An 18,053-nucleotide genomic window follows, 5' to 3' on the forward strand; every position below is an offset into this window, starting at 1 on the left:
AGTGTCCAATTTTTACGCAGCATGGAAAGTAGCAGTTCCCCAGAAGTCGGTGCAGCGGGGTCTGATAGCAGTCAGCCGGATCTAGCCAGGAAGTGGTTAGCACATACTTGGGGGCGGCAGTGAAGTCTTTACAGTCATTTCCAAATCACATAATTAGGGATGTGCAAAATGCAAAAAAAAATGTTAAAAAACCCAAACTATTTCAATGTACAATTTATATCTTATTGTACAGACCAACATGATAGTAGTCTTTCCTAATTGCTTAATTGTGTAAATGAGAGCTTATCAGTGTGTGGAGCCTGCCAGCAGTGGACTGAGTGGTTACAGATCTGTGCAGTGCTGGTAACAGGAAGATACAAGTCAGTAACCAGTAGTTTCCACACACAAACTCATCTTCCTGTGAAAAGTGCTAAACTCCTCCATCCACAGCTTCCTCATCATCTGCTCCTCTGTGAGCTACAGGGCAACATGGCGGCTCCTTGGAGTTTTGTGCTCCTGCTCCTGGCGGCCAGTGCCTCATGTGGGACCATTCGAGGTGAGTAAACTGCATCGTGCTTATACCTCTATGATATCCTGTATAGGACCTCAAGCTTAATGAGTGCTCATCTGTTAAATAAAAGCTCTCAGTTGTCTGTAAATGTTTTCATTATTTTCTGCTCTTTCACTTGGTGCGGCTCAATGCCATTTTTTTATTAGATTTTAATTATTTGGAAACCAAGTAATTTACCATTATACAGGATCCACGTGACTAACTAAATCACATATAAATGATTGGTCACATAATGACTACTCAAACTGCTGGGGAGGATGGAGGCCTAGATACACCTCTGGGGGGGTTACATGTGTGTTTTTTAGGGATTTTACACAGTAGAAATGCATGTAGGTGTTTGGGTTTTTTAACCTGTGGACTTTCTGCATCTGATGCAATTCTATGGGGAAAATCTGCGCATGAAACTCTCCATACCCGCAAGAGACATTGCCACGTTGTGGACTTTTAACATGCACCGCAGGTCAGCTTATACTGCAATTTGGAAAAAAAGCAAAGTGGGCATGAGATTTCTATAACTCCCATCCACTTTGCTGGAACTGTGAGGCTATGTTCACATGTTGCGTTTTTATTGCCTGATGTCTTGGCAAAAAAAGCTGCTTTTTTGGTTGTATAAATTTCTCTACAGTACATGTCTAAATAAAGTTAGTTTCGTTCACCACAAAAGCAGCAAATAAAAAAAAACAGAACTCTGCTGCATTTTTTTTACTCTCATTGCTTTCCATTGAAATCATGCTTTGCAAAGGGAGAAATCCCCAATGAACTTTATAAAATGGACATCCTGCAGATTTTGTAATTGAAAAAAATGTGTGTGTATGTATGTATATATTATATAATATTTTTTTTTTTTTCCAATTTCTAAAATCTGCAGGATATCCATTTTGTAAAGTTCATTGGGGATTTCTCCCTTTGCAAAGCATGAAGTCTGTTTAAGGAAAAAAAAAAAATTTTAGAGCAATATTTTTTTTTTTTTTTCTTTTCGTAAACAGACTTCATGCTTTGCAAAGGGAGAAATCCCCAATGAACTTTACAAAATGGATATCCTGCAGATTTTAGAAATTGGAAAAATATATGGCACATGTCGACTGAGCAGATTAGCCGTCATGTGCAGGATATGATGAGGGCTTAGTGTGTGGAGTTAAGTACAAAATTCACTTTTTTGTTTTTTAAGAGCTGTATGGGCACTTTATATTTTACTGCGTGAGGTGTAGTGTTTATCACTACCAATTTTGGGTCTATATGATATTTATTTTTTTTATTTTTTTTTTTTAACTTTGGAGGTAAAGTGACTAAATAACAGAACTATATGGCATAAATATTCAGATAGTTACTAACTGACAATGGAAAATGTTATTTACATTCTCGGATAAGGGGGAGAGGGGTGTGATGTAACTATTACACACACACACACACACACACACACACACACACACACACACACACACACACACACACACACACACACTATACTGCATTACCGTAATAGTTACATGTTGCAAAATAGCTGCTTTCCTATGAACGGTGTGATGAGTGTCAAAACAGAAACTTTATAAATTGGCTTCACTCTTGTGTGCATATCTGCCACAAATGTATGACTGATGTCCCCAATAAAAATCTAGCGGTGGGTCAGGCAGCACCACAACCCCCCCCCCCCCCATATGGCACATTATAAAGGGGTTATACAATTTTTTTTTTTCTTTTTTTTGGATAAAGGAAGTAAATTCTTAAAAATTGCAAAGTACCTCCATTGTTCATGCCCCTCCAACATCGCCTCTGCAGTTTCCTTACAGTCTTTATTGACAGGGCGGTAGCAATTACTTAATTCCGCCTGTACCTATGCCAATCCCTGTACTACAAGGTGTTGTACTGTTTAGTGCGGCCATTTATTAGCAGCCACATGTTTTAAATGGGGGCTCAATGCAGCTATGTATACAAAAAAAAGAAAAAATAGATGGTGCTGAGCTTCAGAGGGAAACTAATAATTATTATTTGTGTGTTAGTAAAAAGGGGACATGGCTTTGTAGCGCCCCTGAAGCTCTCAGGGTGCTACAAGGTTCTGCATCCCCACCAGGATGCAGGGCCTACCCCCTTAGGGACCCAGAACCCTAGTGCCAATGTGACGCCCTGGGCAAGCCAGGGGTCACAGGTCATGACACCACCACACCCTACACCCCAGATAGGTACACCAAAGCTAACCAAAAATCCTTGTTGCCTTCCTCCAGGGGCTTATGTCCACACCAGGGGGGTGGGCCAGGAGGTTGGCTCCGCCCACCGAGGAGTTCACAGCCCTGGAGGCGGGAAAACCAGGCAGTTAAGTTTAGGAGGAGGAAGTGAGAGGAGGTGAAGTGTAGGAGTAGAAAGTGGAAAGAGAACAGTGACAGTTGAGACAGCCTGAAGCTGGTCCGGGCGTGTGCCCCGGACTGAGAGACAGCAAGGTCAGCAGACGGCGGTGACTGTCTGCAGGGGTGGCTGTTTGGAGGTTGCCAAAAGGACCGCGGACGGGTGGTGGCCCGGCGGTACCGGAGCGGTATACGAAGAACAGTCAGCACCAGTGGCAGGGGCCTTTCGGATCCCGGCAAGGCTAGGAGTCGCCGTGAATTTGCCAAATCCGTTAGTGAAGGGGACCTCTGGGTCTCCCAACAACCAAGTCCCGATTGAAGGCAACAGTCCAACCGTTACAGAGAGACACCGCCACCGCCAGGGCACCAGTTTCTCAGGGCCAGCGCCTGCGGGCAAAGTAGGGCTCCTCCGGCGCATATCCAAGCCGGGGAGCGGGTTACCGGTGGGAACCCATCGAAACCATCATCATCAATAGGTGCAGGAAAAGCGACCGTCACCGTCAACTACTGGGGAAAAGCAAGTGCAGCCGTCCGTGGGAACCGTCTTCCCAGCCATGTGTTTTACCGAGAACTGTGTCATCGTCTCAGGCTGAGTGAGTACCACAGTGCCGTGCGGCACAGCGCTGCCCCTGCGTCCCTGCACCCCACCAAGCCCTGCATCACCCACCTCATCACTGGGCCCCGGGACAACCAACCCCCCTACCCACGGAGGGGAGGACTAACATCTAGCTGCTCCATACCATCACTCCCGGGATCCCCATACAGAGCAGCGGTGGTGTCAACAAATCACCACAACCGTGGGTGGCGTCACGGACAATAAACAATCCCAAAAACCAATCCCCTTTCACTCACGGGCGAGGAGTGCCGCCCGAGTCCCCGGGATCTGGCCCATCGCTCGAGCCACCGAGCAGCGGCAGGCCGCAGCAGCCACAGTGCCAGCCGGACCCGAGCAGAGGGAGAGCGCGGCGTCCCCTCCTCCGCCCGCGACAACTTTGGCGTCACGAACAGGATCTTACTGCTCTGCCGTTGGGTAGAGGTACGCCTTGTGACCGCCGGAGGTATCCGGCCGGAAAATTTCAGAAGTCGCCATCTTTGGCGCGAAAAGTTCCCGCTCGAGCGTCTTCTCGAGTAGTAGAGGCGCGAAGGCCAAAACCTCGCCCCAATAGAGGAGGGGCCGGAAAGAGGCTGAAGGAGACGGAATGGTGGCTGGCCGCATGTGAGCGCGGCTATAAAAGCAGGGACGCCAGGACCCTGCAGCCATCTTGTTCCTGGGAGAGGCCGCCAGAAACATGTTCATGCCGTCCCGCAGCACCGTAGCCCCCGCGCCTGGAACCGTGGCGTGGGTGGAGATCCGGACCGCGCAGCTCTACCAAAGGCTGCAGGTCAAGATGCAGCTCCTCATGGAGGAGTGGGAGACCGACAACGCGGACGTCATAGCGACCGTGCGGAGACGCGAGGAGGAAGCGGAGGAAGGGAGGGTGAGTGACCCACGCCCCGATGCCCTTGAAGGGCCGGTCATCGCGGCTGCGGGACCCGGTCCAAACACTCTCCCCCTGCTGCCTCCCTCGCCACCCGTCTCGGAAGCCGTGACCCTGCCACTAGGCCCGCTACCACCGCAACCGGTAGCGATACCCAGCATGCCCGCCCAGGCGGGCCGACCTGTAGCCGGAGCCCGTAGTCGACCGGAGGTGCTGCCCTGGAAAGCCCCGAAAACCGAACCGGAGGCGTCCCCCGAGAAAGTCCCCGAGCCGGAGCCGATGACCCGCTCCGTGCCGAAGGCCCAACCGCGGAAAGCCCCTGTGCCCATCCCCCACACCTCGGCTGAGGTTGCGCCGGGTTGCCGATGCAAGGCAGCGTCTAAGGCCAAGTCACCGCGGGACCTGTCGCCCAGAGTACCAGCAGTGTGCAATGTCCAACAGGTCTTGTGGGGCCCGACCCGTGCGCCGGAGCTCGCAGCAGCGCCGTACTGGGACAGGGAGCCGGTACCGTTGGGCCTGGAAATCGGTGAATGGGAGAGAAAGAAGGCGGAGATGGTGGCCCGTACGATCCGGGAGAAGGAGAGTCTGAGACAAGCTACCTTCTGGGTCCGGGGCCCGCTGTATGAAGGGCAGGTGAGGCGGTTTGATGTCCGCCGGGGCTATGGATTTATATATGAACCGGGCCTGGAGGCTGAAGTGTTTATAGCCCGGCGGGTTGTGAATGCTCACCTGCCAGAGGAGCACCCCGGTCGTAACCTGATGCCGGGCGATATAGTGCAGTACACCCGGCACTGTGGGGAGAGGGGGTGGTTCGCGCTGGATGCTAATTTGAGGGGCAGCCATGAGTCCCGTGTGAGCGCCGCGCCCCCTCCCTCAGGTGAAATCGAGGACTCTGAATGATGGCAGCGGAGCACCGTTGCACCGTCCCCGTTGGGACCACAAGTCTGAGTGTGTTTGAAAAAGTTTTTGAAAATGAAAATTGATTACCGAAAAGTAACCTGATTGTCTACCGTGATTGGAAACCGGCCGTTGCCGGCACCGTTGTCCCCGTGGGGACCATTGAGCTGCATAGAAACTTCTATGAACACGCCCGAGAACTCGCAGGGCAACCACAAACGTTAAGTGGGTTGTAAATAAATATGTTGTGCAGCTACCGTAACCGCCTCCGGAGAGGCAGGTTGGAGGGAGGGCCCGCAGTGGAGCAGGCTGGGGCCCAGCCACCACAGGAACCAGTGGCTACCCTCTGGAGGGGAAGGACAGATCCCGCTCGGGTAAATTGTGCTGGACTGGGGTCAAGGGGTGCTGCCTGGGCTTTAGGGGCAGCATCAGGGCCAGGTTACTTGGGTGGGAAAGAGCGGCAGCCGCAACCGTTTTAATGTTACCGTTTGCAACGTTTAAGTACCGAACCTCCCGATGTGGGATGATGTCATAAGTTGTATTATGTTTACCTTTTTATATATTTTCAGAAAATAAAACCGGTGTTGGACGGGCAGCCCGTGGATGGTCTGCATTTTGGCAAGCCAGGGGTCACAGGTCATGACACCACCACACCCTACACCCCAGATAGGTACACCAAAGCAACCAAAAATCCTTGTTGCCTTCCTCCAGGGGCTGATGTCCACACCAGGGGGGTGGGCCAGGCGGTTGGCTCCGCCCACCGACGAGTTCACAGCCCTGGAGGCGGGAAAACCAGGCAGTTAAGTTTAGGAGGAGGAAGTGAGAGGAGGTGAAGTGTAGGAGTAGAAAGTGGAAAGAGAGCAGTGACAGTTGAGACAGCCTGAAGCTGGTCCGGGTGTGTGCCCCGGACTGAGAGACAGCAAGGTCAGCAGACGGCGGTGACTGTCTGCAGGGGTGGCTGTTTGGAGGTTGCCAAAAGGACCGCGGACGGGTGGTGGCCCGGCGGTACCGGAGCGGTATACGAAGAACAGTCAGCACCAGTGGCAGGGGCCTTTCGGATCCCAACAAGGCTAGGAGTCGCTGTGAATTTGCCAAATCCGTTAGTGAAGGGGACCTCCTGGGTCTCCCAACAACCAAGTCCCGATTGAAGGCAACAGTCCAACCGTTACAGAGAGACACCGCCACCGCCAGGGCACCAGTTTCTCAGGGCCAGCGCCTGCGGGCAAAGTAGGGCTCCTCCGGCCCATATTCAAGCCGGGGAGCGGGTTACCGGTGGGAACCCATCGAAACCATCATCATCTTAGGTGCAGGAAAAGGGACCGTCACCGTCAACTACTGGGGAAAAGCAAGTGCAGCCGTCCGTTGGAACAGTCTTCCCAGCCGTGTGTTTTACCGAGAACTGTGTCATCGTCTCAGGCTGAGTGAGTACCACAGTGCCGTGCGGCACAGCGCTGCCCCCGCGTCCCTGCACCCCACCAAGCCCTGCATCATCCACCTCCATCACTGGGCCCCGGGACAACCAACCCCCCCCCTACCCACGGAGGGGAGGACTAACATCTAGCTGCTCCATACCATCACTCCCGGGATCCCCATACAGAGCAGCGGTGGTGTCAACAAATCACCACAACCGTGGGTGGCGTCACGGACAATAAACAATCCCAAAAACCAATCCCCTTTCACTCACGGGCGAGGAGCGCTGCTCGAATCCCCGGGATCCGGCCCATCGCTCGAGCCACCGAGCAGCGGCAGGCCGCAGCAGCCGCAGTGCCAGCCGGACCCGAGCAGAGGGAGAGCGCGGCGTCCCCTCCTCCGCCCGCGACACCAGTAACACCAAAAACCCAGCTGATCCCAGTTTTCTCCATTAATCGTCCATACAATGGTACCCAGCTAGGGTCGGACCATGGATGGCTGCCTAGGGGTGGAGCCACTCCAGTCCACTAGTTGCCCAGGTGGGAGGGGCAGACTGTGGAGAGTTGTCAGTCTAAGTCTGAACTGCATTGACAGTGGAGAGGAGAGTTGAGTAGTGACTGTAAAAGGTGTGACTGGGGAGACGTCCTGACTCGGGTTAACGGTGACCTGGTACCCAGGAGAGGTGGTTGCCGGTGGAGTACTCCCGGAACTATGCACCGACGGGGTAAAGGACCCTAGGACAGGAAAGAGCTGCAAGCTGACCTGTTAACACCTGCACAGCAAGGGGACCATCAAGGACCTTGCTGACCCTAAAGAATTCAAAGACTCAGTAGCAAAGAGAGCATCGGGGACAGGACCAGAGACTCCAACCCCACAGGGTTCACGCTAACGTCAGGCGGACAGAAGTGGACAAACCACAGAACGGCGACCCCCAGTTGTTCTATACCACTGGGACCTACTTACCATGTCAATTGTTTTTGCCATTTGGGTTTTGCACTGCAAACCTGAGTTTTTGACCAAAGTTCTGCAACAAAAAGGCTGCAGTTTGAACTGCATAGTGCGGACAAGAAACTCAAATTCCCATAGACTTTGCTTGAAAAGCAGAACACAACCATTTTGGCATTAAACGCTGCAGTTGAAAAAGCAGCAAAAAAGCAGGTAAAAAGCAACGTGCGGACATAGCCTAAAGAGTAACTAATACTTTACAATATTTTGCTGGTATTTTACATGCCTGTGTGACGCCCTGGGCAAGCCAGGGGTCACAGGTCATGACACCACCACACACTACACCCCGGATAGGTACACCAAAGCTACACAAAAATCCTTGTTGCCTTCCTCCAGGGGCTGATGTCCACACCAGGGGGTGGGTCAGGCGGTTGGCTCCGCCCACCGAGGAGTTCACAGCCCTGGAGGCGGGAAAACCAGGCAGTTTAGCTCAGGCAGAGCTGGAGTGAAGTTAGGGAAGTGAGAGTAGAAGGAAGTGAAGTGGTAGAGGAGCAAAGGAGAGAAGCTGAAGTAAAGGGAAAGTGACAGTTAAGACAGCCTGAAGTTGGTCCGGGTGTGTGCCCTGGACTGAGAGACAGCAAGGTCAGCAGACGGCGGTGACTGTCTGCAGGGGAGGCTGCTTGGAGGTTGCCGAAAGGACCGCGGACGGGTGGTGGCCCGGCGGTACCGGAGCGGTATACGAAGAGAAGCCAGCACAATTTGCAGGGGCCTTTCGGATCCCGGCAAGGCTAGGAGTCGCCGTGAATTTGCCAAATCCGTTAGTGAAGGGGCACTCTGGGTCTCCCAACAAGCAAGTCCCGATTGAAGGCAACAGTCCAACCATTAGAGAGAGACACCGCCACCGCCAGGGCACCAGTTTCTCAGGGCCAGCGCCTGCGGGCAAAGTAGGGCTCCTCCGGCCCATATCCAAGCCGGGGAGCGGGTTACTGGTGGGAACCCATCGCTACCAACATCAACTTAGGTGCAGGAAAAGGGACCGTCACCGTCAACTACTGGGGAATAGCAACTGCAGCCGTCCGTGGGAACCGTCTTTCCAGCCGTGTGTTTTACCGAGAACTGTGTCATCGTCTCAGGCTGAGTGAGTACCACAGTGCCGTGAGGCACAGCGCTGCCCCCCGCGTCCCTGCACCCCACCAAGCCCTGCATCACCCACTTCATCACTGGGCCCCGGGACAACTACCCCCTACCCATGGAGGGGAGAACCAACAACTTTGCTGCTCCCTGTCATCGCTCCTGGGATCCCCATACAGAGCAGCGGTGGTGTCCACACAATTACCACAACCGTGGGTGGCGTCATGGACAATAAACAATCCCAAAAACCAATCCCCCTTTCACTCACGGGCGAGGAGCCCCGCTCGAGTCCCCGGGATCCGGCCCATCGCTCGAGCAGCAGCAGAGGCCGCAGCAGCCGCAGCGGCAGCCGGACCCGAGCAGTGGGAGAGCGCGGCGTCCCCTCCTCCGCCCGCAACACCTGCACATAAGTAGGATCCGGGTCCTGATTCCCACATTGAGATGCGACCGTACGTTTTCCTGCACCCAGAGTAAAAATTCAGTTTGGCGCCCCCTCCTAAATTAAGCGGTGTCCATACTTGTCATGAACTGATGAGCTGTTCTCCCCAATTCACTCAATCTTCAGTGAAAACTGCAGCCCCTGCAGGAAGAGAAGCTTGTTGGCACATGACCAGAAGTATGAAAATTCATGCTGTCATTCTGGTCATAACATAAATACATATGTAGTAACTGGGTTATGAGGTACTCTGTCCCGGGCGGTATATAACTGGGGAATGTCACTTTGGTGGCCATTGCCCTGTTCCGTGCCCTGGGCCCTTTTTGTAAAGGGGATATATTTACAGGGGATTAGATTAGTGTTCACATGTGACGCCACTTGCGCTGTTGCGGTTATGTGAATTGAGCTGCCACTGCACAATGTCGACTACTGGCGCTAGTGTTAATGGCAGCATGGATGGTAGGCCCTCTGCAAGCAGGGCCATGCCCCAGAGGTTAGGTGATGTGATGGGTGTCGGAAAAAGGTAGTCCACACAAGAGTTCAGTACAACTTGTTTTTAATCACTTTTGCTGGTGGTAACTGGGTACCCGACGCTGCCTGGTTTCACCTTTTAGGTTCCCTTAGTGCCAGTTTAGTAATCTGGTGCCTTTTTCCCCATGCACCTGTCTCTGGTTGGTGGGTCCCCATGGCGTAGAGCAACTAGGGTCCCCGTCTGGTGGTGTTTCTTTCCACTGCTGTCCACCTGACGATAGCGTGAACCCTGTGGGGCTGGATTCTCTGGTCCTGTCCCCGGCTCTCTCTTTGCTACGGAGTCTTGGATTCTTGGGGTCAGCGAGATCCTTGATGGTCCCCTCACTGTGCATATGTTAACAGGCTGGCTTGGAACTTCTGCCTGTCCTAGGGTCCTGTACCCCGTCGGTGCGTAGTTCCAGGAGTACTCCACCAGCAACTACCCTCCTGGGCACCAAGTTACTGTCACCTCGTGTCAGTGCGTTTCCACCTGTCCACCTTCACTCCTCGACACACTCAGAAAATCTGACTTTTCTGTTCTCAGTCCGCCCCTCCCACCTGGTCAACTAGTGGACTGGACTGGCTCCACCTCTAGGCGGCCATCCAGAAGTCTAACCCTAACCCTGTACCATTGTTGGGGAAAACTGGGATTACCTGGAGTGTTTTTGTGTTTGCCCGGCACTGGTCTTCTGGGTCGCTAGGGGGTAGGCCCTGCATCCTGGTGGGGATGCAGAACCTTGTAGCTCCCTGATGGCTTTCGGGGGCACTACATAACCTCTTAAATGGAATCTGTCAGTAGGAAAATCCCTCCTAAGTGGTCTATATGGGCATATAGGTCATAGGAAGATGAATTAAATGATGCCTTGAAATCTATGAGCTTATTCCAGACATATCTACATTTTTCTTATATGTAAATGAGCTGTTTTACATGACAATATGCCTCCAGAGCTTATTTTAAATAAAATGATACAGATAGTTGTAAACCATTGATACAGGTGAACAAGTGAAAGCAATGATGGAGCAGGGAGTCACCGTCTCCCTCCTCCATGATTCTCCCTCTGCATCTGAACTCTAAAGTCTCAGCACAGTGGGCATAATGACATCACTAAACCGAGTGCACTCTACCGAGAACAAAGCAGCAGAGGAATGAGCAGTGGTGAGTTGTTTTTGTTTTGTTTTTTTGTTTGTTTTTTTTTCGGATGATTATATTATGGGGGGGCCATTATAGTATTTGGAGGGCTATGTGGGGGCAATTACACTGTTCATGGGTCTATTGTATTGCTTTTCAGAGTTATGTGGGAGTATATTATACAGTTTCCAGGGCTATGTGGTGGCCATGATGTAGCGCCCCACAGGGCAGGTGGTTAACCTACTCATTGCCGGGCCGTTTTGGATCGGGTCAGGCGATGTCACGGGTGGCCTTGCTCGAAACAGTAAGGTGCTTTAATACAAAGGAAAAAATCTTTTTGTAAAGGACTGCAAAGTTGTGAGATATGCTCTTTAAACCTCGTTAGTGCATGAATGTGTGTGAACCAGGGCTATGGGGCACTCTGTCCCGGGCGGTGTACCGCTGGGGAGACGTCACTTGGTGGCTGCTGCCCGGCTCCGCGACCCCGGGGACGCTCCGTTAAAAGGAGAACATTTACAGGGGCGATTAAATGAAAGTCTGCAACGTGACACCAGCTGCGGGCCGCGGCCATACAGATGGAGTCGCCGCTGCACAGCCCCTACCACCGAGGCCGGTGTCGGTAGGAGCCTATACGTCAGGCCCTCCGCAAGCAGGGCCAGGCCCCAGGGGATAGGCGATGTAGATGGGTGCAGAAAGAAGCCAGGCCACACAAGGGGCTGCAGCGTAACTGGCTCCCTTTTACTTACAGTCAAATGGTAACTGGTCACCCGAGGAAGGCTGGTCTTAACCGCTGGTCCCCTTAGTCCCAGTGCTGGTTTAGTGACCTGGTGGCTTCTTTCCCCTGCACCTGTCTTTGATGGGTGGGTCCCTGTGGCTTGGAGCGGCTGGGGCTCCCCTCCTGGTAGTCTCTCAACGGTAGTCCGTATGACTGTAGCGTGAACCCTGTGGGGTCGGAGTCTCTGGTCCTGTTCCCCGGTTCTCCCGTTGCTACTGTGTCCTGAATTTCAAGGGCAGTGAGGTCCTTGATGGTCCCCTCACTGTGCAGATTTTATCAGGTCTGCTTGGACCATGTGCCTGACCTAGGATTTTGTACCCCGTTGGTGCTGTGGTTCCGGGAGCACTCCACCGGCAACCAACTGCCTGGGCCCTCAGGTCATCGTCACACTCCTTTCAGTGCTTCCACTCACTTCCTCTCTGTCACCAACTACTGCAACTGACTCTCCACTGTCTGCCCCTCCAACCTGGTCGTCTAGTAGACTGGATTGCCTCCACCTCTAGGTGGCCATCCATTCGGTCCAACCCTAGTCTGGCACCAGTCTATCTGGAATTTGGGGAAAAACAGGGATTAAACCTACAACTCAGAATATATCTTTATCAACAACTCCTAGTATCTAATTTCCACTGTTAACCGCCATCATCAGAATACAGACCATGCAGAAAGTATAGTACTGATCGCAAATAAGAATTTACATTCATGTACCTCTTTTATAGGTGATATCTTCTCTGATTGGAGTCATTTTCTTTCTTTTCTTCTCCATCTTGTCCAGATGCCATGATGACTTTTCACATCCATGGCTCATCTCTGTCACAAGGTGGCATTAAAAATGTGTCATAATGTCCCTGAATAAAAAATAACTGCCTAAGCTGTGCTCCTGAATAATTGCCCCTCGTTATGCTCCCTGCGCAAACTGACACCTATACTGTCCCTCTCGTAGTAGATGGCTTCCATACCGTCTTCTCCATTAAAATATAGCCTCCATATTGTCCACTCTGGCTATAACCTCCACACTCAGCTACCTGATTATACGCTACACTGCTCCTATCTTGCGGGTTGTTTTTTCTTCTTTTTTTTTTTGGCGGGGGGGATCTCCATACCGCCTCCTTTCCATACTGTGACTACTCTTCACACTATCCCCTGATACGGTGTCCACTCTACACTGCCCAGTCTCTCTCTCTCTCTCTCATATATATATATATATATATATATATATATATATATATATATATATATATTATGTATGTATGTATGTGTATACACTTTGCCTACTTTCCCGTCCTTGTATTCTCACACTTTTTTCCTCCGCATACTGTAATACTATGTTTATATAAAATATATATAGTGCCTTGCGAAAGTAAGTATTCGGACCCTTTTTGATTTTTTTTTTTTTCAACCTTTTCCCACATTTCAGGCTTCAAATGTAAAGATAATTTTAATGTTAAGGTGAAGAATCATCATGTGGGACACAATTGTGAAGTTGAACGAAATTTATTGCTTATTTGAAATGAAAGAAAAGACTAAAAATTGGGGCGTGCAATATTATTCAGCCCCTTTACTTTCAGTGCAGCAAACTCACTGTAGAAGTTCATTGAGGATCTCTGAATGAACCAATGTTGTCCTAAATGACTGATGATAATAAATATAATCCACTTGTGTATAATCAAGTCTCCGTATAAATGCACCTGCTCTGTGATAGTCTCAGTGCTCTGTTTAAAGCACAGAGAGCATCATGAAGACCAAGGAACACAACAGGCAGGTCCATGATACTGTTGTGGAGAAGTTTAAAGCCGGATTTGGTTACAAAGATTTTCACAACTTTAATCATCCCAAGAAGCACTGTGCAAGTGATCATATAGAAATGGAAGGAGTATCATACCACTGCAAATCTACCAAGATCTGGCCATCCATCCAAACTTTCATCGCAAACAAGGAGAAGACTAATCAGAGATGCAGCCAAGAGGCCCATGATCACTCTGGATGAACTGCAGAGATCTACAGCTGAGGTGGGAGAGTGTCCATAGGAGAACAATCAGTCATACACTGCACAAATCGGGCCTTTATGGAAGAGTGGCAAGGAGAAAGCCATTTCTCAAAGATATTCTTAAAAAGTGTTGTTTAACGTTTGCCACAAGCCACCTGGGAGACACACCAAACATGTGGAAGAAGGTGCTTTGGTTAGATGAAACCAAAATCAAACTTTTTGGGTACAATGCCAAACAATATGTTTGGCATAAAAGCAGCACAGCTCCTCACCCTGAACACACCATCCCCACTGTCAAACATGGTGGTGGCAGCATCATAGTTTGGCCCTGCTTTTCTTCAGTAGGGACAGGGAAGGTGGTTAAAATTGATGGGAAGATGGATGGAGCCAAATACAGGACCATTCTTCAAGAAAACCTGTTGGAGTCTGCTAAAGACCTGAGACTGGGATGGAGATTTGTCTTCCAACAAGACAATGATCCCAAACATAAAGCAAAATCTACAATGGAATGGTTCACAAACGTATCCAGGTGTTAGAATGGCCAAGTCCAGACCTGAATCCAATGGAGAATCTGTGGAAAGAGCTGAAAACTGCTGTTCACAAACGCTCTCCATCCAACCTCACTCAGCTCCAGCTGTTTACAAAGGAAGAATGGGCAAGAATTTCAGTCTCTCGATGTGCAAAACTGATAGACACATACCCCAAGCGACTTGCAGCTGTAATCGCACCAAAAGGTGGAGCTACAAAGTATTAACTAAAAGGGACAGAATAATATTGCACGCCCCAATTTTCAGTTTTTTTATTACTTACAAAAGTTTAAAACAAGCAATAAATTGTTCCACTTCACAATTGTGTCCCACTTGTTGATTCTTCACCATAACATTAAAATTTTAATCTTTATGTTTTGAAGCCTGAAATGTGGGAAAAGGTTGAAAAAATCAAGGGGGCCTGAATACTTTCACAAGGCACTGTATATGTGTGTATAAATGTAATATAATATATACTGTAGTACCCAGCATTGCCCGGGATAGTAAGTCTCTCTCCTAATCTCCCTTTGTCTCTATCTCTCTCTGTCTTTTTCTCTCTATCCGTCTCTCCACCGACATATTACCTCACACATAAGCTTCTTATACTGTGAATGTCCTTCGTTCCTAAAGCAACCAATCACATCTCCTATTAATGACCTGTAGCTCCCAGGTCCATTGACTTTAATGTAAGCAGGTTTTTAGCAAATAACTGTAAAGCGCGGGGTTAAATTTTCCCCTCAAAATAGTCCATGACGTGCCCTGAGTCAAATGAGGCGTCTATGCAAAATTTTGTGATTGTAAATGCGATGGTGCGGATTCCTTTAGCATACATACATACATACATACACACACACACACACACACACACACACACACACACACACACACACACACACACACACACACACACACACACACACACACACACACACACACACACACACACACACACACACACACACACACACACACACACATACATATATATATATATATATATATATATATATATATATATATATATATATATATATATATATATATATATATATATATATATATATATTATATATATATATATATATATATATATATAATATATAATATATATATTATACTCCGCTCTATATATTAGATTTTGTGTGCTCTTTGCTGTCAGGTGGTAGTGGTCCTCGTCTCTCTTGTTCACAATCCAGAAAGCACTACTTTTTTATGAGATAAATGAGTGTTACGCAGATCTGGAATTTCATTCTGACAGTCACTCACCAGTTATTGGTAAGATTATGTGGTTTCCTCTATGGCAAGATGTCCTGTATTATAATGTGGTAATTCAGCATTTTGTCAGTGACTGCAGATATAAATAGGATTACTGTAAAGAGTATCCATAATTACAAATGCTGTTTCATAAATGGTATGGATCTTTCAAATTAATAATACACTGAGTGGAGTGTTGTCTTATCCAAATGTATTTTTTTTTGTGTGTATGTATGTATGTATGTATAATATATATATATATATATATATAACAGTTAGGTCCAGAAATATTTGGACAGTGACACAAGTTTTGTTATTTTTAGCTGTTTACAAAAACATGTTCAGAAATACAAATATATATATATATATATATATATAAAATATGGGCTGAAAGTGCACACTCCCAGCTGCAATATGAGAGTTTTCACATCCAAATCGGAGAAAGGGTTTAGGAATCATAGCTCTGTAATGCATAGCCTCCTCTTTTTCAAGGGACCAAAAGTAATTGGACAAGGGACTCTAAGGGCTGCAATTAACTCTGAAGGCGTCTCCCTCGTTAACCTGTAATCAATGAAGTAGTTAAAAGGTCTGGGGTTGATTACAGGTGTGTGGTTTTGCATTTGGAAGCTGTTGCTGTGACCAGACAACATGCGGTCTAAGGAACTCTCAATTGAGGTGAAGCAGAACATCCTGAGGCTGAAAAAAAAGAAAAAATCCATCAGAGAGATAGCAGACATGCTTGGAGTAGCAAAATCAACAGTCGGGTACATTCTGAGAAAAAAGGAATTGACTGGTGAGCTTGGGAACTCAAAAAGGCCTGGGCGTCCACGGATGACAACAGTGGTGGATGATCGCCGCATACTTTCTTTGGTGAAGAAGAACCCGTTCACAACATCAACTGAAGTCCAGAACACTCTCAGTGAAGTAGGTGTATCTGTCTCTAAGTCAACAGTAAAGAGAAGACTCCATGAAAGTAAATACAAAGGGTTCACATCTAGATGCAAACCATTCATCAATTCCAAAAATAGACAGGCCAGAGTTAAATTTGCTGAAAAACACCTCATGAAGCCAGCTCAGTTCTGGAAAAGTATTCTATGGACAGATGAGACAAAGATCAACCTGTACCAGAATGATGGGAAGAAAAAAGTTTGGAGAAGAAAGGGAACGGCACATGATCCAAGGCACACCACATCCTCTGTAAAACATGGTGGAGGCAACGTGATGGCATGGGCATGCATGGCTTTCAATGGCACTGGGTGACTTGTGTTTATTGATGACATAACAGCAGACAAGAGTAGCCGGATGAATTCTGAAGTGTACCGGGATATACTTTCAGCCCAGATTCAGCCAAATGCCGCAAAGTTGATCGGACGGCGCTTCATAGTACAGATGGACAATGACCCCAAGCATACAGCCAAAGCTACCCAGGAGTTCATGAGTGCAAAAAAGTGGAACATTCTGCAATGGCCAAGTCAATCACCAGATCTTAACCCAATTGAGCATGCATTTCACTTGCTCAAATCCAGACTGAAGACGGAAAGACCCACAAACAAGCAAGACCTGAAGGCTGCGGCTGTAAAGGCCTGGCAAAGCATTAAGAAGGAGGAAACCCAGCGTTTGGTGATGTCCATGGGTTCCAGACTTAAGGCAGTGATTGCCTCCAAAGGATTTGCAACAAAATATTGAAAATAAAAATATTTTGTTTGGGTTTGGTTTATTTGTCCAATTACTTTTGACCTCCTAAAATGTGGAGTGTTTGTAAAGAAATGTGTACAATTCCTACAATTTCTATCAGATATTTTTGATCAAACCTTCAAATTAAACGTTACAATCTGCACTTGAATTCTGTTTGTAGAGGTTTCATTTCAAATCCAATGTGGTGGCATGCAGAGCCCAACTCGCGAAAATTGTGTCACTGTCCAAATATTTCTGGACCTAACTGTATATATATATATATATATATATATATATATATATATATATATATATATATATATATATATATATATATATATATATATATATATATATATATATATTATATATATATTATATATATATATTATATATATATATAAATATTGTGAGGCAGTGACAGGGGTAATATTTGAAGACTGCTAAGTGTCCCCCAGAATGTGTCTGGAAACCCTCTGAGTTTGCTATAGCTATTACTGGGAGTATAGCACAAAGGGTAACAGGGAGACAGATCCCTCCTCCCAGTCCAGGTTTTGTAGCAATCCTCATGTCCGGCATTTTCATTTAAAATCATGCAGCGCACAGCAGAGTGTGTCTCAGTTGAGAGCCAGGCTTGGTGAAGCTAACACTAACACATGCCGTGTGAGCTGGGCTGGCTCTGTGTGGAGTGAACACAGGCCAAGAGTGTGAGCCTAGGAGAAGCTTACACAGATCCCTGCGGTTAACGGGGTCCTAAGGTAACAAGACTTTTTGATGCAAAGAATTTGTCTATATGCACCGGCTGTGATCCGGAAGAGACTTTGACAGTGGGAAATTGGATCTATTTATGCTGTAACAATAAATAGACTGTTGGTGTGAACACGCCACTGCCTCACGTTTTTGCCCAAGCAACGCTGCTAATATATATATATATATATATATATATATATATATATATATATATATATATATATATATATATATATATATATATATATATATATATATATATATATA

At 48.0% G+C, this 18,053-nt stretch overlaps 1 protein-coding gene across 1 annotated transcript in view; it reads left to right on the forward strand.

Annotated features, from left to right (window-relative positions):
• Positions 1-376: 376 nt before the first annotated feature.
• CST7 (cystatin F) overlaps positions 377-18,053 on the forward strand; it is a 43,082-nt gene continuing 25,405 nt past the window's right edge. Inside the window, exon 1 of the mRNA XM_075338111.1 lies at positions 377-535. Coding sequence (XP_075194226.1) covers positions 469-535 — 67 coding nt within the window. The 5' untranslated portion in view covers positions 377-468. The remainder of the gene's footprint in view (positions 536-18,053) is intronic.

The sequence above is a fragment of the Anomaloglossus baeobatrachus genome, chromosome 3, assembly GCF_048569485.1.
Source record: "Anomaloglossus baeobatrachus isolate aAnoBae1 chromosome 3, aAnoBae1.hap1, whole genome shotgun sequence".
NCBI classification, from domain to species: Eukaryota; Metazoa; Chordata; class Amphibia; order Anura; family Aromobatidae; genus Anomaloglossus; species Anomaloglossus baeobatrachus.